This window comes from Hermetia illucens, chromosome 6 (genome assembly GCF_905115235.1).
Source record: "Hermetia illucens chromosome 6, iHerIll2.2.curated.20191125, whole genome shotgun sequence".
NCBI lineage: Eukaryota > Metazoa > Arthropoda > Insecta > Diptera > Stratiomyidae > Hermetia > Hermetia illucens.
This window is the reverse complement of record NC_051854.1, coordinates 75831858-75851770: the sequence shown is the minus strand read 5'-3', so window position 1 is coordinate 75851770 and position 19913 is coordinate 75831858. Positions and strand designations below refer to the sequence as shown.

Genomic DNA, 19913 nt, shown 5'->3' with positions numbered 1-19913 from the left:
TTAATTATTCAAAAACAAATCTAGTATATAAAAAAATTTAAGTTGTTTGTATATATTTCCGTTTGTAATTGATAGACTCCAAAACCGTTCAACCGATCGCAATGAAAATTAGTGCGCTTTGACGTTTCGCTAAGAAATGCGTGGCATGTATTTTTTCACTGGGAAGGTCAGTTTGCCACCCAGATTCAAAGTGAAAAGATAAATATGTCAGATTGGTTCACTTCTTTTTGTACCTGAAGCAAATCCGCAGTTTTTTACAAACGTACACACAGACCTGACGAGAGGAGGATGGGAAGGAGGTGATTCCTCCCAGGCCCGACGTCTTCTTGGGGGTCAGAATAGTAAAGCCTTTATTCCGGGCTAAATGGATATTTAGGTAATATAGAAGGGACCCCAAATCTTTCAACTGATTTGGGGATCGTGGACAAAGCAGATGAAGCACTAAAATGAGCGCCCGTGGTCAAACCAGATTGCAAGATGCAGGTTTGTGTTCTCTTGGTAGACTGCGTGTATTTGTATAGTTGATATAATTCTATTTTTACAGTGAACCAGAACATGCTTCGAAAGCTACCTCTCTTCGGCCTGTGATTGCAAATGACCAGCAGAAACTCAAGGAAGTTAAGTTCATTGTTAGTACTTGCGCAATTGGACGTGGTACTGCTAAACCAAAGTGATTTGAATACGAACCGAAAAGAACCTTTTGGTTCATTGTGTCATCGACATTCGTTGACACTCTCCTGGTGCACAATATGTCTTAAAACACTTCACCTACCAGTTAATTCTTTTCCATAAACATGGTGTCTGTAGAAAACCTCTAGTCACAAATGGAGAGATTATTAAGTCGTCTAGAAAAAGAGTTGTTCCAGCGAACTTTCATAGTGGTAAGGTTAAAGCATTAAAAAGTTGGGGAGATAATAGTAAGACCCGCAGTAAACGGAGAAGAGCTACTGGAAATTTAAAATAGGATGTGATGAAATGAAACTTCGGGTCCAGAAGGAAACGTTGATAGAACCTTCAAGGACGCGGTAAAGATAAGCCCAGGTACTTTTGCCAAGTTGAGAGAAGATCTTTGTAGCATTATGGCTGTAAGCGAGCCATTCCCTTATTGTCTGATATATGTATGTATGTTGAAATTTGTGTTCATGCTTTTATTTGTTACAGTGATTATAGCTTAAGAAAAGAATTAAGTTTTTTCCTTATTCTGAAAATTTGTAATCTTTAACGTACAATTATTTCGGGGACCACCTGCCTCCTTCAACATAATTAATTGATCTGTCTTAAATTAGGCCTATTTATAAGATAACTTTTAAGTCTACTAATTACTATATAATTGTTTTCCACTTTTCCCATCCTTTCCGTTTTCTCCTCTATGTTTTATTACCTGTTGCATACCTTTTTACCAAGCTCGTTGGGCAGTTTCCTTCGTCGTGATTTAAGGTCATCTGCCTTCCTTCTTTAATGATGCATATGCTTTCCGCTGCATTCAAAAGGTGTGTTTTCTGCACCCGCTTTATATGTCCACATTATCCATCGTTACGGTATGTCCCTCTTCTTTTCTCAGTGTAAGTATGTATGTTTTAAGTATTATGGGGAAAGTGTCAAAGCGGATAATAATTTCGCTAGTTAGTTGATGGCCTGACGGTTTTTCAGATTAGCAGCCTGATTTCTATCATGCGATCTCATTACTGAAACATAAAATTAGCTACCGTCTGACTGAAAATGTGTGGCCGATTACAAAGACTGATATCTCCACTTTCCTCTCGAACGTGGCCAAGAGTTCGCAATTCTTCTTGCTAAGAACCCAAGTCTCCGAGGAATACATGAGGACTGGCAAGATCATAGTCTTGTACAGTAAGAGCTTTGATCCTATGGTGAGACGTTTCGAGCGGAACAGTTTTTGTAAGTTGAAATAGGCTATGTTGGCTATCAACAACCGTGCGCGGATTTCATCATCGTAGCTGTTATCGGTTGTGATTTTTGACCCTAGATAGGAGAAATTATTAACGGTCTCAAAGTTGCATTCTCCTATCCTTATTCTTCCTGTTTAACCAGCGCGGTTTGATGTTGTTGGTTGGTTTTTTTTCGGTGCTGACGTTGCCACCATATACTTTGTTCTTGCATATCAATGCAGCCCAAGATCTCGCGCCGCCTGCTCGATCTGGATGAAGGCAGTTTGTACGTGTCGGGTGGTTCTTCCCATGATGTCGATATCGTCAGCATAGGCCAGTAGTTGGAAGTCGGATGGAAGTCGGCTCTGTTAAAAAAGTGAGGTGGGTTCAAGGACTACATCGCCTTCGCGGGTATTCCACAGTGTTCTGTGCTGCTTTCACTATTGTGGCATATCATGCACACACAATAGTATACCCAACTTTCAAACAGCCAAAGCCATAGATAGCGTTAACATTGAGAATTACATGATCCACTTTAAAGTGGTAATGTAATGATACTACAACGTCTAATTTCAAGCAGCCCCAGTAGTATATTCTACAGGAAATATCCAGCAACAGTATGGCCCAGGCAATAATGACGTCGAAAGTAGTTGACTCTACTAAGGCCGAATTTTCTTCAAAGATTCAGAATAGACAAAGCTCGAGGTAGCCAAAATTAAATGAATAATAGAAGGGCCCAAATAATTTTCATCCAGGTTGCGCTAATGTGTGAGACAATTTCATAATGCAGTTCTCCATTGGCTGATAGCATTGATTCGAGATATTTAAATCGTGCAGTTCTGGACAGGTCAAGGAACCCATCTTCGAGTTGGCGATCTGAAGAATGCTCTCTTGTCCGAATCTCTGCGACGTATAAAGCTGCTACTGAAATCATATCATTCGGGGAAGAATGAAATCAGTGTATTAAATATATTCGCTATCCCTTCACTGGCTTATGCATTCGGAATATTGACGTAGACGAAAACCGATGTGGAAAACGTCGAAAATTTCGAATGCATCATTCAAATTCTAACGTGGAGCGGATGAATTTGCCTCGTGACATCCGAGGTAGGGGCGTAATTGACTCACACGTGCTTATTTTTACAGCAAAGAGCAGGCGAGTCTCTTGGATGCGGTTCTTTGTAAGGCAGATTGTGGACTGACTCTACTTAATTTGAAGGATCGACCTTTCAATCCTCTGAGTTGGGTGAAGTCAGGCCAGGAGCGGATCGATGAATGGAAGTCGAAAGTAATGCATGGTAAACACGTGAATTGCCTTTGCCAGCCATTTTTTTTAACAGATGGCTGTGTGCTGGGGAGTTCTGCGCTGAGATGGAGGAGTTTATGTGTACCATTCAGGACAGCACGGTCGCAATCCGAGTTCATAATGAAAGAGTGGGAGGTGAATTATCAGTGCAGAATATGTAGTTCGGCGTTTAAGATGTTGAACCATCTCATTTCTAGCTGTACTTTAATGACCACAGGGACAATACTGTATGTAAGGTGTTTCACCAAAACTCTGTATACAATCAAGGGCTGATTGTATGTCCGGTTTACCGTTACGAACTGCAAGTAGTACTTGATAGTTCTGCTTACAGCATGTATTGAGAACGATGTTCTAACAGAAAGCCTGACGAGCTGTTCGTTGACAAGGCAATCATCACCAGGCATTATCCATCAAAACCTTGCATACAACCATGGGCTGATCACGGGAACATGTCCGGTTCATCAATATGAGCCGCAAGCAGTACTTGATAGTTCTGCTTACAGCATGTATTGGAACCGGCAAGTTCTGACTGATCGCCATATTCCACATAACGAACTTGAAGTACCGTTAGTTGACAGGACGGGTCGCTCCGTGTATATTATTGATGTTGCTATCCCATATAACAGCAACATCGAACGGAAATACGTGGAAAAGCAGGTGAACTATGAGCCACTGGCTCGGGAAATCAAAGAAATTTGGCGTCTTGAGTGGGTGGTCGTAGTTCCCATAATATTGTCAGCTACAGGTATGGTACCTAAATCCCTCACGCTTCCCTTGATGTCCTGGGACTTTCGCACAGTCTGGTTCAAACCATGCAGAAGTACACCATTCTGCATACGTGCTCGATGTTGCGATTGACCTACCACCAGCCACCACCATCAGCACCATTTTAGTTTTTAAGTAGGTAGGGTCGTCCGAGCCTAAATGCTTGGCACTTAGCGCTAGTATTAGGTAAAATCCGGCATCTGCCCGGATTGTGACAACTCAGAAATAATAATAATCGTTGGCGTAACAATCCGATTGGATCAAGGCCTTGAAGTGTGTTAGAGCACTTCATTCAAGACCATCACAATATGGTCAGCATTCCGTTCGCCCGAGATTATTACCCTGATTTGACTTAGGTACTTATTCACAGCTGAGTCGACTGGTGTCCGACGTCAAATCACGATACAAATTCCACTGCCGCCAGTGAGATTTGAATCCTCCGTACGACAGCCTTGTACAATACACTTAGCTATCCGGACGTAATATTATATTAAAAAAATATAACAGCAAGTAATTTTTCGATTCTGGTTGAAGCTGAGCTTTCATATAATGTATAATTTTTCGACCAAAATGCCACGTGCTATACATTATTAGAAGAGGAACGTGGATTGATCATAGGATTAAAGGAGAATAGTAGAAAAATCAGCGAATCTGAGTGTAATTATGCGGCGTTTCCAACGATTAATTATTTGAAATAATAAAAAACTTGTTCTTTCTTTTCCGTTGGTGTAGATATCTATTCTTGCAAATACCGATAATTGACGACTTGTTAGCACTGTTGAAGAGAACAAGTGGTTCTCGAAATATCGGTTTTTGCAAGAATAAATATCTACACCAAATGAAAAGAAACAAGTTTTTTATTATTTCAAAAAATCAGCGAAGTTGCAGCAAGAGATGAAAGAGAGAAATGAGAAATGAGATGAAATTTAAAAGATGCAGATAATTATGGTCTTATAAAGCAAGCCGGTTATTTGACGTCTAACATGAGAGAATGAGAAAAAGAATTGTGCGGAAATAAAGGCGTCACTGGAGCGTAATGTGTAGCTGTGCTGACAATGCCTATTTTCCGCGATTTGCAACTTTACGGTGCTGGAGCTGAGTGATAATTCCCGGCGGCCAACTATTGTGTACGTAGTAATATATTCCATGTTGATGTTAGTGAACAATGGTGCACCATAACTGCTACTAGCAAACTGTATTCAACTTCGTGGCCTATGTGACTTTTATTGCTACCGTCCCCATCGTTAATTGCTTTATAAGTTTCCTATAAATACTAAATAAGTTGTTATATTGCAACAAACAAGCGTTTAAGGTGGAACGTTAGGTTTTATTTCAATTATTTTCATTAAGTTACGAGTATTTATAACTAGAAAGTTATAATAAATGTAATGTATCAAATCAATATATAAATTACAATCACTTTTAAATATAAATCTTAATGTTAATACTATTTCTGACAATACTAAAGAATACACACGCCAATTTTTACAAACATATGTATCCGTAATTTTATCTATGGCCATAAAAATACTATTGAAGATCAGTTGAAAGCTGACCCAATGCCAATTCAAAGCAGAATTGTGCATTGCCTACGTTTGCTACAAAATTTCCATAGTAAAAATGATCATGGAGCATTCTATTCAGGTGTTCTAAAATGATATGATTTACTGTTTTTGATCAGAATATAATTTCAATTGTTTTTCTCCAGAAAATGGTATTTTCTTGTGTAGATTATAGCTATTAATTATGTCCCTACACTCACACACATTATCCATATTGTCTATTTATATCACAGCATTTTACAATTATTCATTGCAAAATATTTTGCACTAATCCAAACTAGCGCCGCTAAACAGTCCTATGAAACAGACGGTAACGGTATTAACATATCGAATGGATATTTGAGCAGTTCAGATACAGATGAACGTTTCTTGGGATCATGTAGTAAGCACTTCATCGCCATCTGAAATATTCAGAATTAAAAAATTTTAATTGAAACGAAATTGAAGTCAGTCACTAAATAGTCAAAGTACTATAGCGGATACTCATTGAATCAACCTAACTAACGTTGCACGTACATAGCAGAAAGAAGAAAACTCACGAAGAAAAAAAGACATCAAATGGCAAAGAAGAATTCAAATCGCAAAACGATGGGAGAGATGTGCAAAACAGAAAATAAAGGTGGGTGCCAAAGGAATTTGCAATCGCAAGAGGCATCAAAAGACGTCGAACGAGAAATTCAGTGGAGTAATTTTATCATCAAAGTTAAAAGTGATGCGAACCCAGGCCCGTAAGAATTCTAAGAATTTTATTTCCAGCAACGAACTCCCACACTTCTGCTCATTCGAACAGAAGCTACCGTTAAAATCGAATGACTAAAAGTGAACAGAAATTAGTCTTTTTACTATTGCGATTCTAACGATGTTTACATATTTACACATATAAAGCTTATAAAATGTGGGATGGTTTAGACTATTTGGACAAAAGAGGCTGTTCCATTCGGGATCACTCTAATTTTTCCCGTTGTGGAGAACGTCTCAACACCTTACCTATCGTCCTATGATGCCAGGCCGATCTGCGCTCTAGGGAAATTTTACTTCGAATATTTTTTACTCAATTTTTGCTGTAAGCTCGTAGAGTGCTATTAGGATAGTATGCTGGTTGGAGTTATTCCACTATGCTCTATCCTGCCCGATTTCGCTTGGTTACAGGTCCCGCGACAGGCCGACCAGGGAATACATCCAATGTCATTAGAAACAAGATAATCGGATCAAGAAAAAGACATGTTGTCTACAGTGAAGCGGTAACTTTGGAATAAACGTAACCCTTATGGATCGGTCTACCAAGTTTCCAATCCTCTTAATAGAAGATAATTTTTGCATCACCTTTACACAGGGTGTGTCAAGCGTGGGTGATGTATGTAAGCGCCGAGTATCTATATCTAGGGCAAATAAATGACCCTTTAATTTACTTCAATGACATTATTAGTCACACAAAAGACCAGTTTCTGAGTTTAGGACTGTATATGGCTACCGATCCAGAATTGTGCTGGTTGTACTCTGAAGCATATTAGTCTTTTCACAAAAGTGGCTCCCTCTCTTTGGGGTTTGAAAGAGCCTCTTTAATATTTTTTTTTATTCTGGTCGTGATCGTCTGGCGGCTTTTCTATTTCGTCTGCATTTGACCGTAATGTATTTGTGTTTATAGAATATGATATCGTCTGATATCCACGAGTTCCTAACGGTAGCCGCTATACCAGGAAATTCCACTATGATATTCAGAGCCTCCTGGCTGACAACTTTCCCAAAATGGGTTAATTGTCTGTGCGGAATGCCAAATCTCCCATCAGACGCGTCTTTTCATACGGATAAGGGGACACTCGGTAGATGTGTTCAGGGCATACACATGCTCGCAACTATATGGGTAGGGTAGGTAGGAACAAAACCCTGTGGATGAAAATTGTGTATGGGAAAAATACCTAGAAAGAAAAACGAACAACGAGGAGAAGGATAGAACTAAAGTTATGATATATGGCTTAACAAATTGAATACCGCCGATTTTGCGAGTGCGTGAGTGAACTTCCAAGGGGAAAATAAAACCTCCTAAGGGAGAGTGGAATACGAGACGGAAGAAAGTAATACGCCTAACAACCCAATCGACATAAGATGTCACGACCAATCGGGAGTTTCTTCTATCGCACTGAGTAATAAAACCTTGGATATCTGCGAATTTATCAACGAACGAAAAAGTAAGCCTGGCAACACAAGTGACGAACACGAGATTTGAAGGGTTGAACGAATCAACATTGCAGCTAACCTCTAAGAGAAAGAAGAGCTCAACTCTCAAAACAGTTAAGCAGGTAAAGAGGGCGGTTGCTGCCGCCGGCGAAACTCACATAGCCTCAATTCAAGACAGAGAGTGTGGGCCCTCAAAGAGGATGTGAGAGTCTGCAGAAAGGTAGCACCTTGGAAAAAGAGAGCTTATCATCATCTTCAAATGTGGTAAAGGGTCATATGATGATATTATCAGGAGAATAAAGGCAAACCTAGAAATTACCAATTTGGGAGATAACGTTAACAGCATTAGGCGGTTCCAGAAAGGAACTGAAGATATCCAGGGATATAAAAGCGGACAAATCCTTGAGTCAAATTAGAAAGTTCTGAGCCGAAATCAGAGCTAGCATACCAGAGATCTCTATAGTTTGCAGGGATATAGATGAGATCAGCACAGGTTCACGAAGTCTTGGAAAAGGAATTCGACCTTACTAGGCGGAGTCAGCGGTAAACACAGCCTACGGTGGAGCCAAACCGCTATCATCAACCGACCAGTGGAGACAGCACTGAAATTGCTGGCAACATGGAGAATAATAATAATTTGTTTTTTTTTTGTTGTCTTAGGGAACAGGTGGTACTGAAACGATGCTTTTTATGCCTACACTTCGGTCACTATGCGAAGGCGTGTTTCAGCGTGAATGACAGGTTGAAGCAATGCGGAGCGGATGGTCACATCAGCAAGTACTGTAGAGCAGACCCAAATTGCCGACATCGGCACACGGCAATCAGCACCAGATGCCCGAAATACAAGAGAGTCTACAACGCACATTGCAGATAAAGTTAATACACATCAACCACTGCCAGGCGGCGCAGGATCTAATCTCGCAAACCATCCGAGAGAAAGTTACCTATGTGGCCATAGTTAGTGAGCTATATCGAAATCACGATGGTGGTATTTGGGTCCAGGATCGACCAGGTCAAGGAGCGTTATGGTAGAGAAGAAGCTTTACAGGAAATAATCAAGTACCCAGAGGATGGCTTCATCAGAGCGAAAATGAAAGGAGTTGGCATATACAGGTGTTATACTCTACCCAGCGCTACATTTGGCGAGCATGACCTGATGCTGAGCGTTTGGTTTTTGGATGCAAGAGGACGTCCGCCGATAATTATAGCAGGAGGACTTTTGATTGGGGCAGCAGGAACTAACGAATATGATGTGTTCTGCTCGAATCACTCGCAGAGCTAGACGTGCTACTCGTGAATGTTGGGACCTTCTACATGTGATTGGCCTCTATGGGAGTATGCGTGAGTACTGACCGTGTACAGCGTAAACTGTAAGTCTATCCCCGAGCACGGAAGATTCAAGAAGTAACCTCCAGTGCATCCAACGTTTGTATTTGTAGAGAACATAACAATTGATGTATCTGGCAGGATGACACCAATATTACAAACCATTACCATAGGCATCGAAAGCTATGTCAAATAATTAATTATATTAACCTCATCCACAAATATTTGTTTAAATTATGAATTTTCCAAGGATTTTGGAAGCTATATATGTACCTCATACCAAGGAGCATCCAAATAGTGAGAATTATTAAAATTACACAACGTCGCTTCATTGCAAAAGAATAGTTGAATACAGGTTCACTGTCAAGAGGATCCTAAATTTGAAATATAAGCACTGGACTTAAGCTGAGAAAAAAGAAGGAAACCTCTATACATGGCTATTGGTTTTCTAATGAAAATAGTGACGATAAATAAATTTGAGCGGAGGTGAAGGTCAATTTAAAGGTTCCTGAATTAGAGATAATTTTTGAATTATCGACATTTCTTTGGTTGGAATCGTAGCTGGTCTATATAGTACAATTTATGGAAGCGCGAGTGTAGAGATAATCTAATCCGCATGTACTTGATTAGAGTTTTCTCCTTAAAGTGCTACCGAAAAATTCTAAAATCTGTATCTGTAAAACTTTGTCTTGCATAGACTGATGATCATCTTAGCCTGCATTTGCTGTAACTTTTCTGGTATTTCCCATTCTCTGAATAGTATTTTTTATTGACGGTAAACCTGGTGTTCCTAATGAAAAATGTTACCCGCCTCTAATGCATCTTACGTTGATATCCACATTAATAAGGAATGATCTGGTAACCGACATGCTGTGAGATATTCAGGACCAATATTCGGAGCAATTAGAATGGGAAAGCTCATGGTGGACTAGATCAAAATCCCCGATATTCTAAAGTCATTGTGAATCTACCCAACGACTAATGCTCCAAATACAAATATTCTCTTTAGTCTTCATGAATACTTAACCTGCCTCTCGATTCTGATGAGCTCAAATAAGTCAGAGTGCAACATCCACTAAAAACATCACAATCGGAATTAAATGTTTTTTTATTATGAATTTTTTAAGTGTCTTATCACTGGATTTACTCATCTATGCAAACCCAACTGATTAATCGAGTTGGGCACATTTGGGGTTCAGGGAAATGGTTACGGTTGACTTTGAGCGTAGGAATGAGATTGGAGTTGAGATCGAAATACCAGTAGCTGTATCTAAACCCAAGTTTTACCATTTCTATTATTTTCAAAGTTATATAAAATAGACGCAACGCGACGAAAGGAGTTCTTATGTAGTGGGGACGAAATTATCCTTATTGTTACTAGAGAAGGTTTTCAGAATAATTGGAAATTTCAAAGTCTTCTCGAATTTTTCTGAACGAAAACTGTAACTCAGTGAAAAGAGTCCAAGACAACAAAACGTGAACAAAGAAGTATGGATTATTAACATAATCCTCATGCTAATCATCTTCAACGATAAAAACTTCCAAACAGAACTCTTTCTTACCTCAATCAAAATTGGCGGGTAATACGGTGCCAACTTAGGATATTCAATAATCGTTGCTGGATTAGAAATTGCATTAACTTTTGCATAAATATTCTTTATATGACCGAATGGAGTCTTCTTGTACAGAAGAAGATACAGTATGCAACCCAAAGACCATACATCTGATTTGGTAGATATCTGAAAAAAGACACTTGATTGTATGACGCTGCAACTGATCAAAGTGAATATTACTTTACCTTAATTTTGGGGCGATTCCTTCCAGCAGGACTATTTCCTGTTGAAGTATCTATCAAAGCTTCTGGGCTGATGTAATTAAATGTGCCAGCCTGTGAAAATTTTATTATACTTGTCGAATCAATCGCTATGTTACTTGCAATACCGAAATCGATCAATTTTAAACGACCGCCCACCATAAGGAAGTTGGCTGGCTTTAGATCGGAATGTATGACGCCTGTAAAAAGGGAATTGTTTAGAAGATCGACGAGTAAAGTTCCCGATTCGTACCATTCTCATGAATGTAGTTTACAGCTTGTAACATTTGGTACCAAAAACTTGTAAGTAGATGGAGCGGCAAATCAGTCTTGTATGCTTGTAGAATTTTATTCAAGTCCGAATCACCCTTCTCCATGACCATGTAGAGTATACATTCGGTTGGCAGATGTTGACTAGGAAATGAAATATTTAAGTTTCAATAGTTTTGTCTACCTGAAAAGTATTACTTACTAAATAGAAGTAATGAAAACTTGTTGTTTCATTTCCGTTGGTGTAGGTATTTTATTCTTGCAAATACCGATATTTCGGAAACCACTTGTTCCCTTCATCAGTGCAAACAAGTTTAGCCGTTAGAAACTTGTTTGCACTGATGAAGGGAACAAGTGGTTTCCGAAATACCGGTATTTGCAAGAATAAAATACCTACACCAACGGAAACGAAACAACAAGTTTTCATTACTTCTATTAATTAATCGTTGGAAACACCGCATAATTTCACTCTGATTACTTACTATTCGTAGAGTGAAACTACATTCACATTGCCTTGCAGTTTTGCCAGCAGCCTCGTTTCATTTAAGTAACCTTCAACGACAGCTTGGTCGCCACGTAAATCGACAACCTAATGAATGTATGGAATTTCCATTTTAAGAAAAAATTATTTTAGGGATCAAAAGCTAAAGTATCAAGAGAATTAATACCTTCAAAGCGCACTGTTTTTGATCTTTCACCCGTTTTGCAAGGAACACCGAACTCGATCCACCTGATCCCAACTTTTTCAGGATAACATATTCATTTCCGTTGATCACCGTGACTTTCCCTTCGCCTCCTTTTTTCGCAGGTATATTCTTCTCGCTTTTTAGTAAATTTTCATTTGATTTCTTGACCGTTACTTCTTTTACAGGGGAAAGTTTTTGTTCTTTGTGCAAAGCATCTTTTTCTTTCACCGTATCATCGAGTGACAAATTAATGCTATTGTTAATTAGAGATGGGGGCCGAGACATAGCTATTGGAGTACGAAATAATATTTTCTGTGAACGAAATTCATTCTCGAGGGAAGTTCGAGACTTTTGTGTTATATTTGTTGAAAAATTCGGACGGCGTGCGATACCCGCTTGGCATTTCACTTGTGGCGTAACGAAATTTTGTTCCATCGATTTGAATGGAGTTATGATGTCTTTCGAAGCAACGGGAACTTCTTGTGGTTCTGCAATTGTCGTTTTTGCAATTTGTTTATTCGATTGCATCAAAACGTTTCCAGTGACGGGTTTATTTACTAATGGCGGAGTTCTCTCGCGCGCATCTGAAGGCAACACTGAAGGCTCCATTGCTTCTTCCAAGCAAGGAGATAATTTTTTAATGCCATCACTTTCATGTTGAATATCTGTTGTATGTTGAGCTTGGGTGCGTTTGGTATGACTTAACAATAATAAACTTTGCTCTGGGTAGTTTCTATTCATAATTGAAGGTGTTGTGCAAGGAAATAGTGCATGACGACTTTTAGGTTCTGTCGACGTTCTCGCTGAAACACGATTATTTTCCTTTTCAGCCAAGTTCAATCGTTGGAATCGCTTGGCAAATGAATCATCTTCCATGTTACAGATATCTTTGGTACCAGCATCTTTATTTGATTCAGATTTCCTACCTTTTCCTACTGGCGTTTCACCCTCGATGCTCTTCGAGGGGCTAAGAATGAAGGAATCATTGAGGATGGCGTTGTTGAGGCTAAAATTAAAAGTGTCAGAATTCATGTAAGATGGTGTCATTGAGAAATATATTTTATGAAAAAAAGTAAATAAATGGTAAAAAACGGTTAAACTCAATATTCATTATGTATATCAAAATATTACCCCCAAAAAGTGTAACAGGTCTCGTTCTCAGAACCTATCCAACTGAAAAAAATCACAGTAGTGCATCTCTACGAAATCTAGGCCTCAAAATACATTCGGTTCCAATATCTGCACAACTAAACTTAATAATAGCATGTTTCCACATTTTAGAAATTTACCCGGCAACCCCCCTTATGTTAATCACAGAGGTACAAAATTCGGTATGGGGGTAAGGGAAATCCAACTATTATTAACAAAGTTATAGGTTCACCCCCCTATAACTTTGCCATTTTTCGTGAATTTCGTGCATTCTAAAACGTGCATGACGTCATCATCACAGCTCAATTCGTCAATACCAAACCCAAGGGAGTTCATATGAATGGGGTCGCAAAGAGCTATTTTGTTTTAGTTTTTTAGTCATTTGTATATGAATATCAATTACTCCAAACGGACGTGTGGGTATGTAGAATTATAGTATATGCATCCTAATGAAGTTTGCGAGTAGTGGATAATTAAGATAGATATATTTGTACATTAAACCAGCGGTATTTAATAAATCGAATCGAAAATATGGGTACGATCAATTTATATACGTGCATATATATAATATGTACAGTATTTGGAAACAGGCAGTTTGTTTGTTTAGGGTGAGGATAATATTAGGGATTATGTTTGATTTTTAGCTATATAGGGATAGAAAAATGTGCGTTGATGTTTCTTACATAAGATGAACACAAAACCTTTATACCCGGTATTCCGACTTGTTTTGTTATGTTGCTACACTCTTTATATGAACGTATGTGAAGTTTCATTTCAATCTGTCAATTCATTGTTTGTTTACGAGCCATTAAGAATCGACATGTCATAGTAGTTTTTACATTGGAAAAAATCAAGTATCGTGCAGTGATTGAATTTTTATTTTTGGAACCTTTAAAAGCAAAGGAAATTTATGAACAAATGTTGAAAGTGTATAAGGACTTTACCTTCAATTAGTACAGTATAAAGATGGTTGCTGAATTTAGACGGGGTCGTACAAGCGTTGAAGACGATTCACGTCAAGGACGTCTGAAAACAGCAACAACACCAGAAATCGTAGAAAAAATGCAGGATATCCTATTGAAAAATCGTCGAGTAACTCAAATAAATTTAGTAGAAACCCTAGGCATCTCATTGGGCAGTGTAAACAATATTTTGACTGAAGTATTGCGTTTCAGAAAGCTGTGTGCACAATGGGTACCGCATTCACTAGCAATGGAACAAAACCACATTCGAATGCGACTTCCTCAGCAACATTTAGAGCGTTTTCCAAGGGATATAGTGGATTTTGTGAGTCAATTCATCGCTATGGATGAGACTGGGATCTATCACCATGATCCTGAATCAAAACAAGATACAAAGAGTGGAGTAAACCTGGTTCTTAGGCTCCGAAACGAGTTTGTGTCCAGAAATTGGCCAGGGAGGTGTTAGCATCATGTTTTTGCGATGCTAGAGGAATTTTGCTTGTGGATTCCTTGCAATCTGTTAAAAAAAACAAATTCTGAATATTATTGTAGTCTTTTAGACCAGCTGACGGAAAAAAATTCGTGAAAAAAGGCCAGGTTTACAGAAGAAAAAGGTTCTTTTTCATCGAGACAATGCACCGAGCCATAAGAACATTTTGACAATGGCTAAAATCCATGAATTCAAAATCGTATTGTTAGAGCATCCACCGTATTCACCTCTAGCGACTTCCATCTGTTTCCAGTCCTAAAAAATTGATGCGTGGAAAACGTTTTTCATCAAATGATGAGGTTATAACAGCTGCGCAAGCGTATTTTTCAGCCCTTCCAGATTCTCACTTCAGGGATGGAATTCATAAATTGGAATCTCATTGGAACAGGTGTATTCATGTTCACGGAGACTACACTTCTTCTTTCTTTCTTCTTCTTTTTCTTCAGCCTTTGTCCCGTTCACAAGCGGGGTCGGTTCGTCGTGATCGGTTGCGCCATTTGGCTCTATCGAATGCCTGGTCTGGGTGCAATCTCGAGGCTTTTAAATCCCCATCCAGCGTATCAAGCCACCTTTGTTTAGGCCTGCCTCTTGGTCGTTTACCATCGACTTCGATGTTCAGACCAATCTTGGCAAGTGAATTCTTGTTAGCACGAATTGCGTAACCATACTATCGAAGATGCCTCTCTCGCAACTTTTCCACGATCGGTGCAACCCCATAACGATCGCGGATATCCTCATTTCGGATGTGATCAAAACGTGAGAGTAACCAGCAATACTAGCAAGATAGCTAAAAGTACTAATCGTCACCAGGAATTTTCATATTCAATTCCAATTGACCGAATTAAATGAATTCTCACGTCTAGGGCCACCACCAAGCTTAATTTGTTATTACTGCCATTTAGATAAATTGCCTTATCGTTCACGCCACTAACAAATTTTCTGCGAAATAAAAAGGCCTCTTTTCTCTCAACAAATTGGAGCAATTTATTGTAGATTATCAGCTCCAACATTGTCTTCATAGCGCCTAGAAGACATATGGGTCTATAGGAAGATAGTTCGCCTGGGGATTTACCTATTTTAGTCGGCAGTAACAGCTTCTGCCGCTTTCGTAATGCGAGATGTATCCCCTCAGACATATGCGATATAATAATTTTCATCAAGAAATTATAGAGCAAGAGTCGTCCCAGCACAGTTCAATAAAGGTTCCCTACGAGTTTACTTCCACCACTGAGCAGAGTTTCTTAGACCATTCTTTCTTGTTACGCTAGCCAGGTTTCTGTTGGCTCTGTTTTTCTCTAGCTCTGTTTTTCTCTTTATCAGTGTTACTTTCCACTGTTCGTGTGGTTCTTCGACTGCGACCTACTAGTTTTTGGCCATCGCTCTACTTTCGAGTCATTACAGCGCTATGCCCCAGATAAGGGTTTGTGGCAATCATTTATCTTCTAGTAAATTTACAAAATGTAATAATATACAATACTATTATTCACTTTGTTTGCACAGAAGCGGGATGGGGAGTATTTTGAGGCCTAGACGTCGTACAGGGATATAACTAGTTTTTTTTACTGATTTTTCGGTTGTTGCTGATAATAGGTCGTCGATTTAAGGGTGCTTGTTTGGAACATTCAACTTCCCCACAAGCCTCCCTATCAACTAATGCCAAAACTAACACTAGGTAAGGTACTGAACCATTTCGTGTCAATAGTTGTAATCGTGTTAGTCCTCTCCCTTAGCAGGCCAGTTTAGCTCCTTTCGGATTGAAGTCCTCGGTGGTATCACTCTGCCCCGAGTCTTCACGTCTCTGTTAGAGTAGTTTACCCCGGGTGGGTTTTGTTTAATCCTGAGCCAAGGCACGTGATTAAATCTGTGTTCTGACAGGGAGGTAATATGTGAGAACCAAAAACCCCGACCAAATCTCGTCGAATCGCTAGCTCCAGTACGTGCCGTCGAGTTCTATATATTATCTCGCGCAGTCGATGTTCATAACTGGCAAACTTGTTGATGGAATTTGGTTGATTGACAGTCTTGGTGCCAAGGTGATGCAACGCTGGACTCCCATTGTAACAACGGAATACCGGTTGTTGCACCATTGTTGATGATGACAACCAGTGAATGGGACAATAGTTCTTTTAGGACGCAATGTGACATAGCTTGACGATAATATTATTCCTTTTAAAGTCTATTTTACTGCAATTTTCGGAAGCTACCCAAAACCAAAATCCGATTGTCACCAAATTGGGAGAGAGCGTGTTCCCTTTACATATAGGAAGTGGCGCCGTTTGGTGTTGTTTGCACAATTTTTTCCACAGAATGTGGCCATGTAGGGTATCAAATGAAAGGGTTCTGGTACTTTTCGAAACTGGTCTCATATTTGATATCGGGTGAAATGTAGGGGAGTGAAAGCTCAAAATATGACCATCAAAAAATGTAACATGTCTCGTTTTCAGAACCTATCCAACCGAAAAATCTGAAAAAAATAAGTGTTATATCTAAACGAAATCTAGGCCTCAAAATGCATCCCTTTCCGAAATGGGCACAAATAAAGTTAAACATATTAAAATACTATATTACCATATTTTAGAAATTTAGCCGAAACAGTTCATGCTAGAACTACAAAATTTGGCACTTGCATAGGGGATAACATAAGGCATAACTTGGAAGGAAATCCAACTAACACCAACAAAGTTATAGAAGGTGAAACTTCTACATTTTGTGTGAATTTCGTGCATTCTAAAACGTGTATGACATCATCGTAACCCGACAAGGGTATGAATTATATCGACTGAAATCGCCTGATTTGAACCTAAACTGGTTTAAGCTGATGAAATGAAAATTTCGTTTGGGAATAAGCTGTCCTGAGCCCACCATCCACTTAATGGCAGGCACTTGTTCGAGAAGCAACTTATTTCTTCTGTTAAGTGCACGTGGGCGAGCGCCTAGTACTTTCAAAAATTATACAGGGTGCGGCAGCATAACTTCCTTTTTTAAAATGCGCGCCACTCAGTTAGTTGATGTCATAGCGGAGCGCTAGTGGTCTCGTTCAAGAGGGGATACTGTAAAGTTTTGTCCCGACACGGTTCACTCGCCATCATGCGTTGGAATAGTGAGGAGTATGCCTTTGCCGTTGAGGTTTACTGTTCAAGCGGATGTTCGGTTATTGCAACACAGCGTGCATTTCGGAATCGCTTTAATTTAGCCCCGTTGGCTCCCGTCCCAGACCGCAAATCAATTGTTACATGGGTCACTACATTCAGACAAACTGCAAGTGCGACAAAAGGAAGAACTGGAGTCCCTCGGCCCGTTAGATCACCTGAGAACATTGAAGCAGTGAGAGCGTCAATGTTGCGATCGCCACGGCGTTCTGCGCGCAAACACGCATCTGCCCTTGGACTATCCGATCGTTCTGTGAGAAGAATTCTTCGTGATGATCTTCATTTTCATCCCTATAAGATGGTGATAGTGCAGGAACTTTCAGAACGTGACTTCAATTCTCGGATGAACGCGTGTGAGCTTCTTCTTGATGTCGTTCCCGAGGGTGCTATTGTTTTTTTTTAGCGATGAAGCCCATTTTCATTTGTGTGGGTCGGTTAACAAACAAAACATACGCTACTGGGCTGACACCAACCCTTGAGAATTGCATCAAAAGCCTTTGCATTCACCCAAAGTCACAGTGTGGTGTGCAATTTCCTCAGCTGGAATTATTGGTCCCTGGTTTTTTGAGGAAAATGAGGTTACAGTGACAGTGAATTCGGACCGATATGTAAACATGCTACAGAATTTTTTTTCACACGGCTAGAAAATTTGGATTTGGGGACACTTGGTTCCAATAAGACGGTGCAACAGCACACACTTCAAGAGCATCGATGGTTGTTTTGAGGGAACACTTTCCATAGCGCCTTATCTCAATTAGAGGCGATTTGGAATGGCCGGCACGCTCTCCCGATCTGTCCCCTTGTGATTTTTTTCTATGGGGTTTTTTGAAATCCTGTGTTTATGTGAACCGTCCAAGAACCCTACAAGATTTGAAGACCAACATCCAAGAAGAAATTGCCAACATAACACCTGCTATGCTAACAAGAGTCATGACAAACGTTAGAAATCGGCTTACGCAATGTATGGAGAATGGGGGACGTCACCTAACAGATTTGATCTTCAAAACAATGTAAATAAAAACTTTAGACATGTACCTACATTATAAAAAATAAATAAATATTTTCCGATACATACAATAGTTTTTATTGAGTTTTGAAAGAAGGAAGTTATGCTGCCGCACCCTGTATTTGGCTTTGACGGTTTCAATTGCAGGGCAGAGGCGATCTCTTTAGATAATGCCTCAGTACACAAGGAGTAAGTTGCTTCTCGAACAAGTGCAGCCCGCCATTAAATGGATGGTGGGCTCAGGACAGCTCATTCCCAAACAAAATTTGCATTTCATCAGCTTAAACCAGTTTAGGTTCAAATCAGGCGATTTCGGCCGACATAATTCATACCTTGTCGGGTTTTGAATTCAATAAAAAAGAGCTAAATGCCACCTGTTGCCGCATTCGGCATGAGGCAGCGTCTGATGAGATCACCTCTGCCCTGCGATCGAAACCGTCAAAGTCAAATATAATTCTTAAGAAGTGAGTTTCCTTTTATGTCAAAATTTTATATGGAAAACAAAACGTCTAGGAACCTTTGCGCCATCCTTTGTGTAGATATGAGGCCGTAGGTAACAAATACTTATTATAAGAATGCTAATCTGTCGTTTCATTCCTGTAGGAACTACCGCCAGATTCAAATGACGTCGATTAGAACATCAACACCCAACTGGAGAGAAATGCCGGCTTAGTGTAAACATATTCTAAATAGACAAATAATCAAAAGGTATTTGCCCCGTTTATATCCTAGTACGGCTCTTATATATATCCCCCACGCACATTCTTTCTCCCCTCCGGCGACAAAACTATCAAAACTTACCGATCTTCCTTTGTATCCTCATCGGAATCAGATTCCAAAGGCGACAATTCTGCAACTTTCTTCGGTCTGCAATTCATAATAAATTTAATATAAATTAAAGTTCAATGTTACAAATAAGCATACATCCTTAAATTCCCAAAAACGTCTAAATCTTCAGCATTTCGCCTACAAATAGAGACAGATGCATCACAACAATGTACACAAATGCCGCTGGAACCATTTCCTGAATGAAATTACCTCTTTCCTGGAGTTTTAAGCTCATCTTCTGAATCTGGTTCAAGTGGCGGCAATTCGTCTACTCGCATCGGCAATCTTGTCGCCATTTGAACTACATAAACTCTCTCTAAAAATTCTAGATATTTTCCAGTTAACGAATTCCATCCACTTTGAACTGATGACAGTTGGAGTCCGATCTGAGTGATGTTGGTTGCATTTAGTTTCTTTGGGCAAAAAATGGAAATTATGAATAAAACATAGACGATAATATGATGTATGCATTTTTATATTTGATCTTAAATAATGACTGATAAGTTGGATGTTGTAAAAATAATCTCAATTACCAAG

General features: G+C 39.4%; 1 protein-coding gene and 1 long non-coding RNA gene across 3 annotated transcripts; one reads left to right on the top strand and one right to left on the bottom strand.

Moving 5' to 3' along the window:
• Nucleotides 1-5266: 5266 nt before the first annotated feature.
• LOC119659541 (dual specificity protein kinase Ttk) lies at nucleotides 5267-19751 on the bottom strand. 2 transcript variants are annotated; one of them, XM_038067685.1, is made up of 9 exons: nucleotides 19587-19751; nucleotides 19473-19514; nucleotides 19350-19415; nucleotides 11775-12798; nucleotides 11589-11695; nucleotides 11090-11250; nucleotides 10822-11036; nucleotides 10586-10762; nucleotides 5267-5923 (listed from the first exon to the last, which is right to left on the bottom strand). In XM_038067685.1, the coding sequence occupies exons 1-9, from the start codon at nucleotides 19670-19672 to the stop codon at nucleotides 5819-5821; spliced, it is 1983 nt and encodes a 660-aa protein (XP_037923613.1). In that variant the 5' UTR covers nucleotides 19673-19751; the 3' UTR covers nucleotides 5267-5818. The 2 variants fall into 2 exon arrangements, with proteins under 2 accessions (XP_037923613.1, XP_037923614.1); XM_038067686.1 differs by lacking the exon at nucleotides 19473-19514.
• LOC119659542 lies at nucleotides 18784-19822 on the top strand. Its single transcript, XR_005250354.1, has 3 exons — nucleotides 18784-19097; nucleotides 19152-19256; nucleotides 19706-19822. It is a non-coding gene; the product is annotated as an uncharacterized LOC119659542 (long non-coding RNA).
• Nucleotides 19823-19913: the final 91 nt, after the last annotated feature.

What these genes read in the sequence shown, in the direction of transcription:
- LOC119659541 (XM_038067685.1), bottom strand. Translation starts at nt 19,672, where the DNA reads ATGGCGACAAGATTGCCGATGCGAGTAGACGAATTGCCGCCACTTGAA. An exon ending in CTTAAAACTCCAGGAAAGAG is followed by an intron (nt 19,515 to 19,586) that starts GTAATTTCATTC and finishes CTCTATTTGTAG; the next exon opens with GCGAAATGCTGAAGATTTAG. An exon ending in AAACTACATTCATGAGAATG is followed by an intron (nt 11,037 to 11,089) that starts GTACGAATCGGG and finishes CCCTTTTTACAG; the next exon opens with GCGTCATACATTCCGATCTA.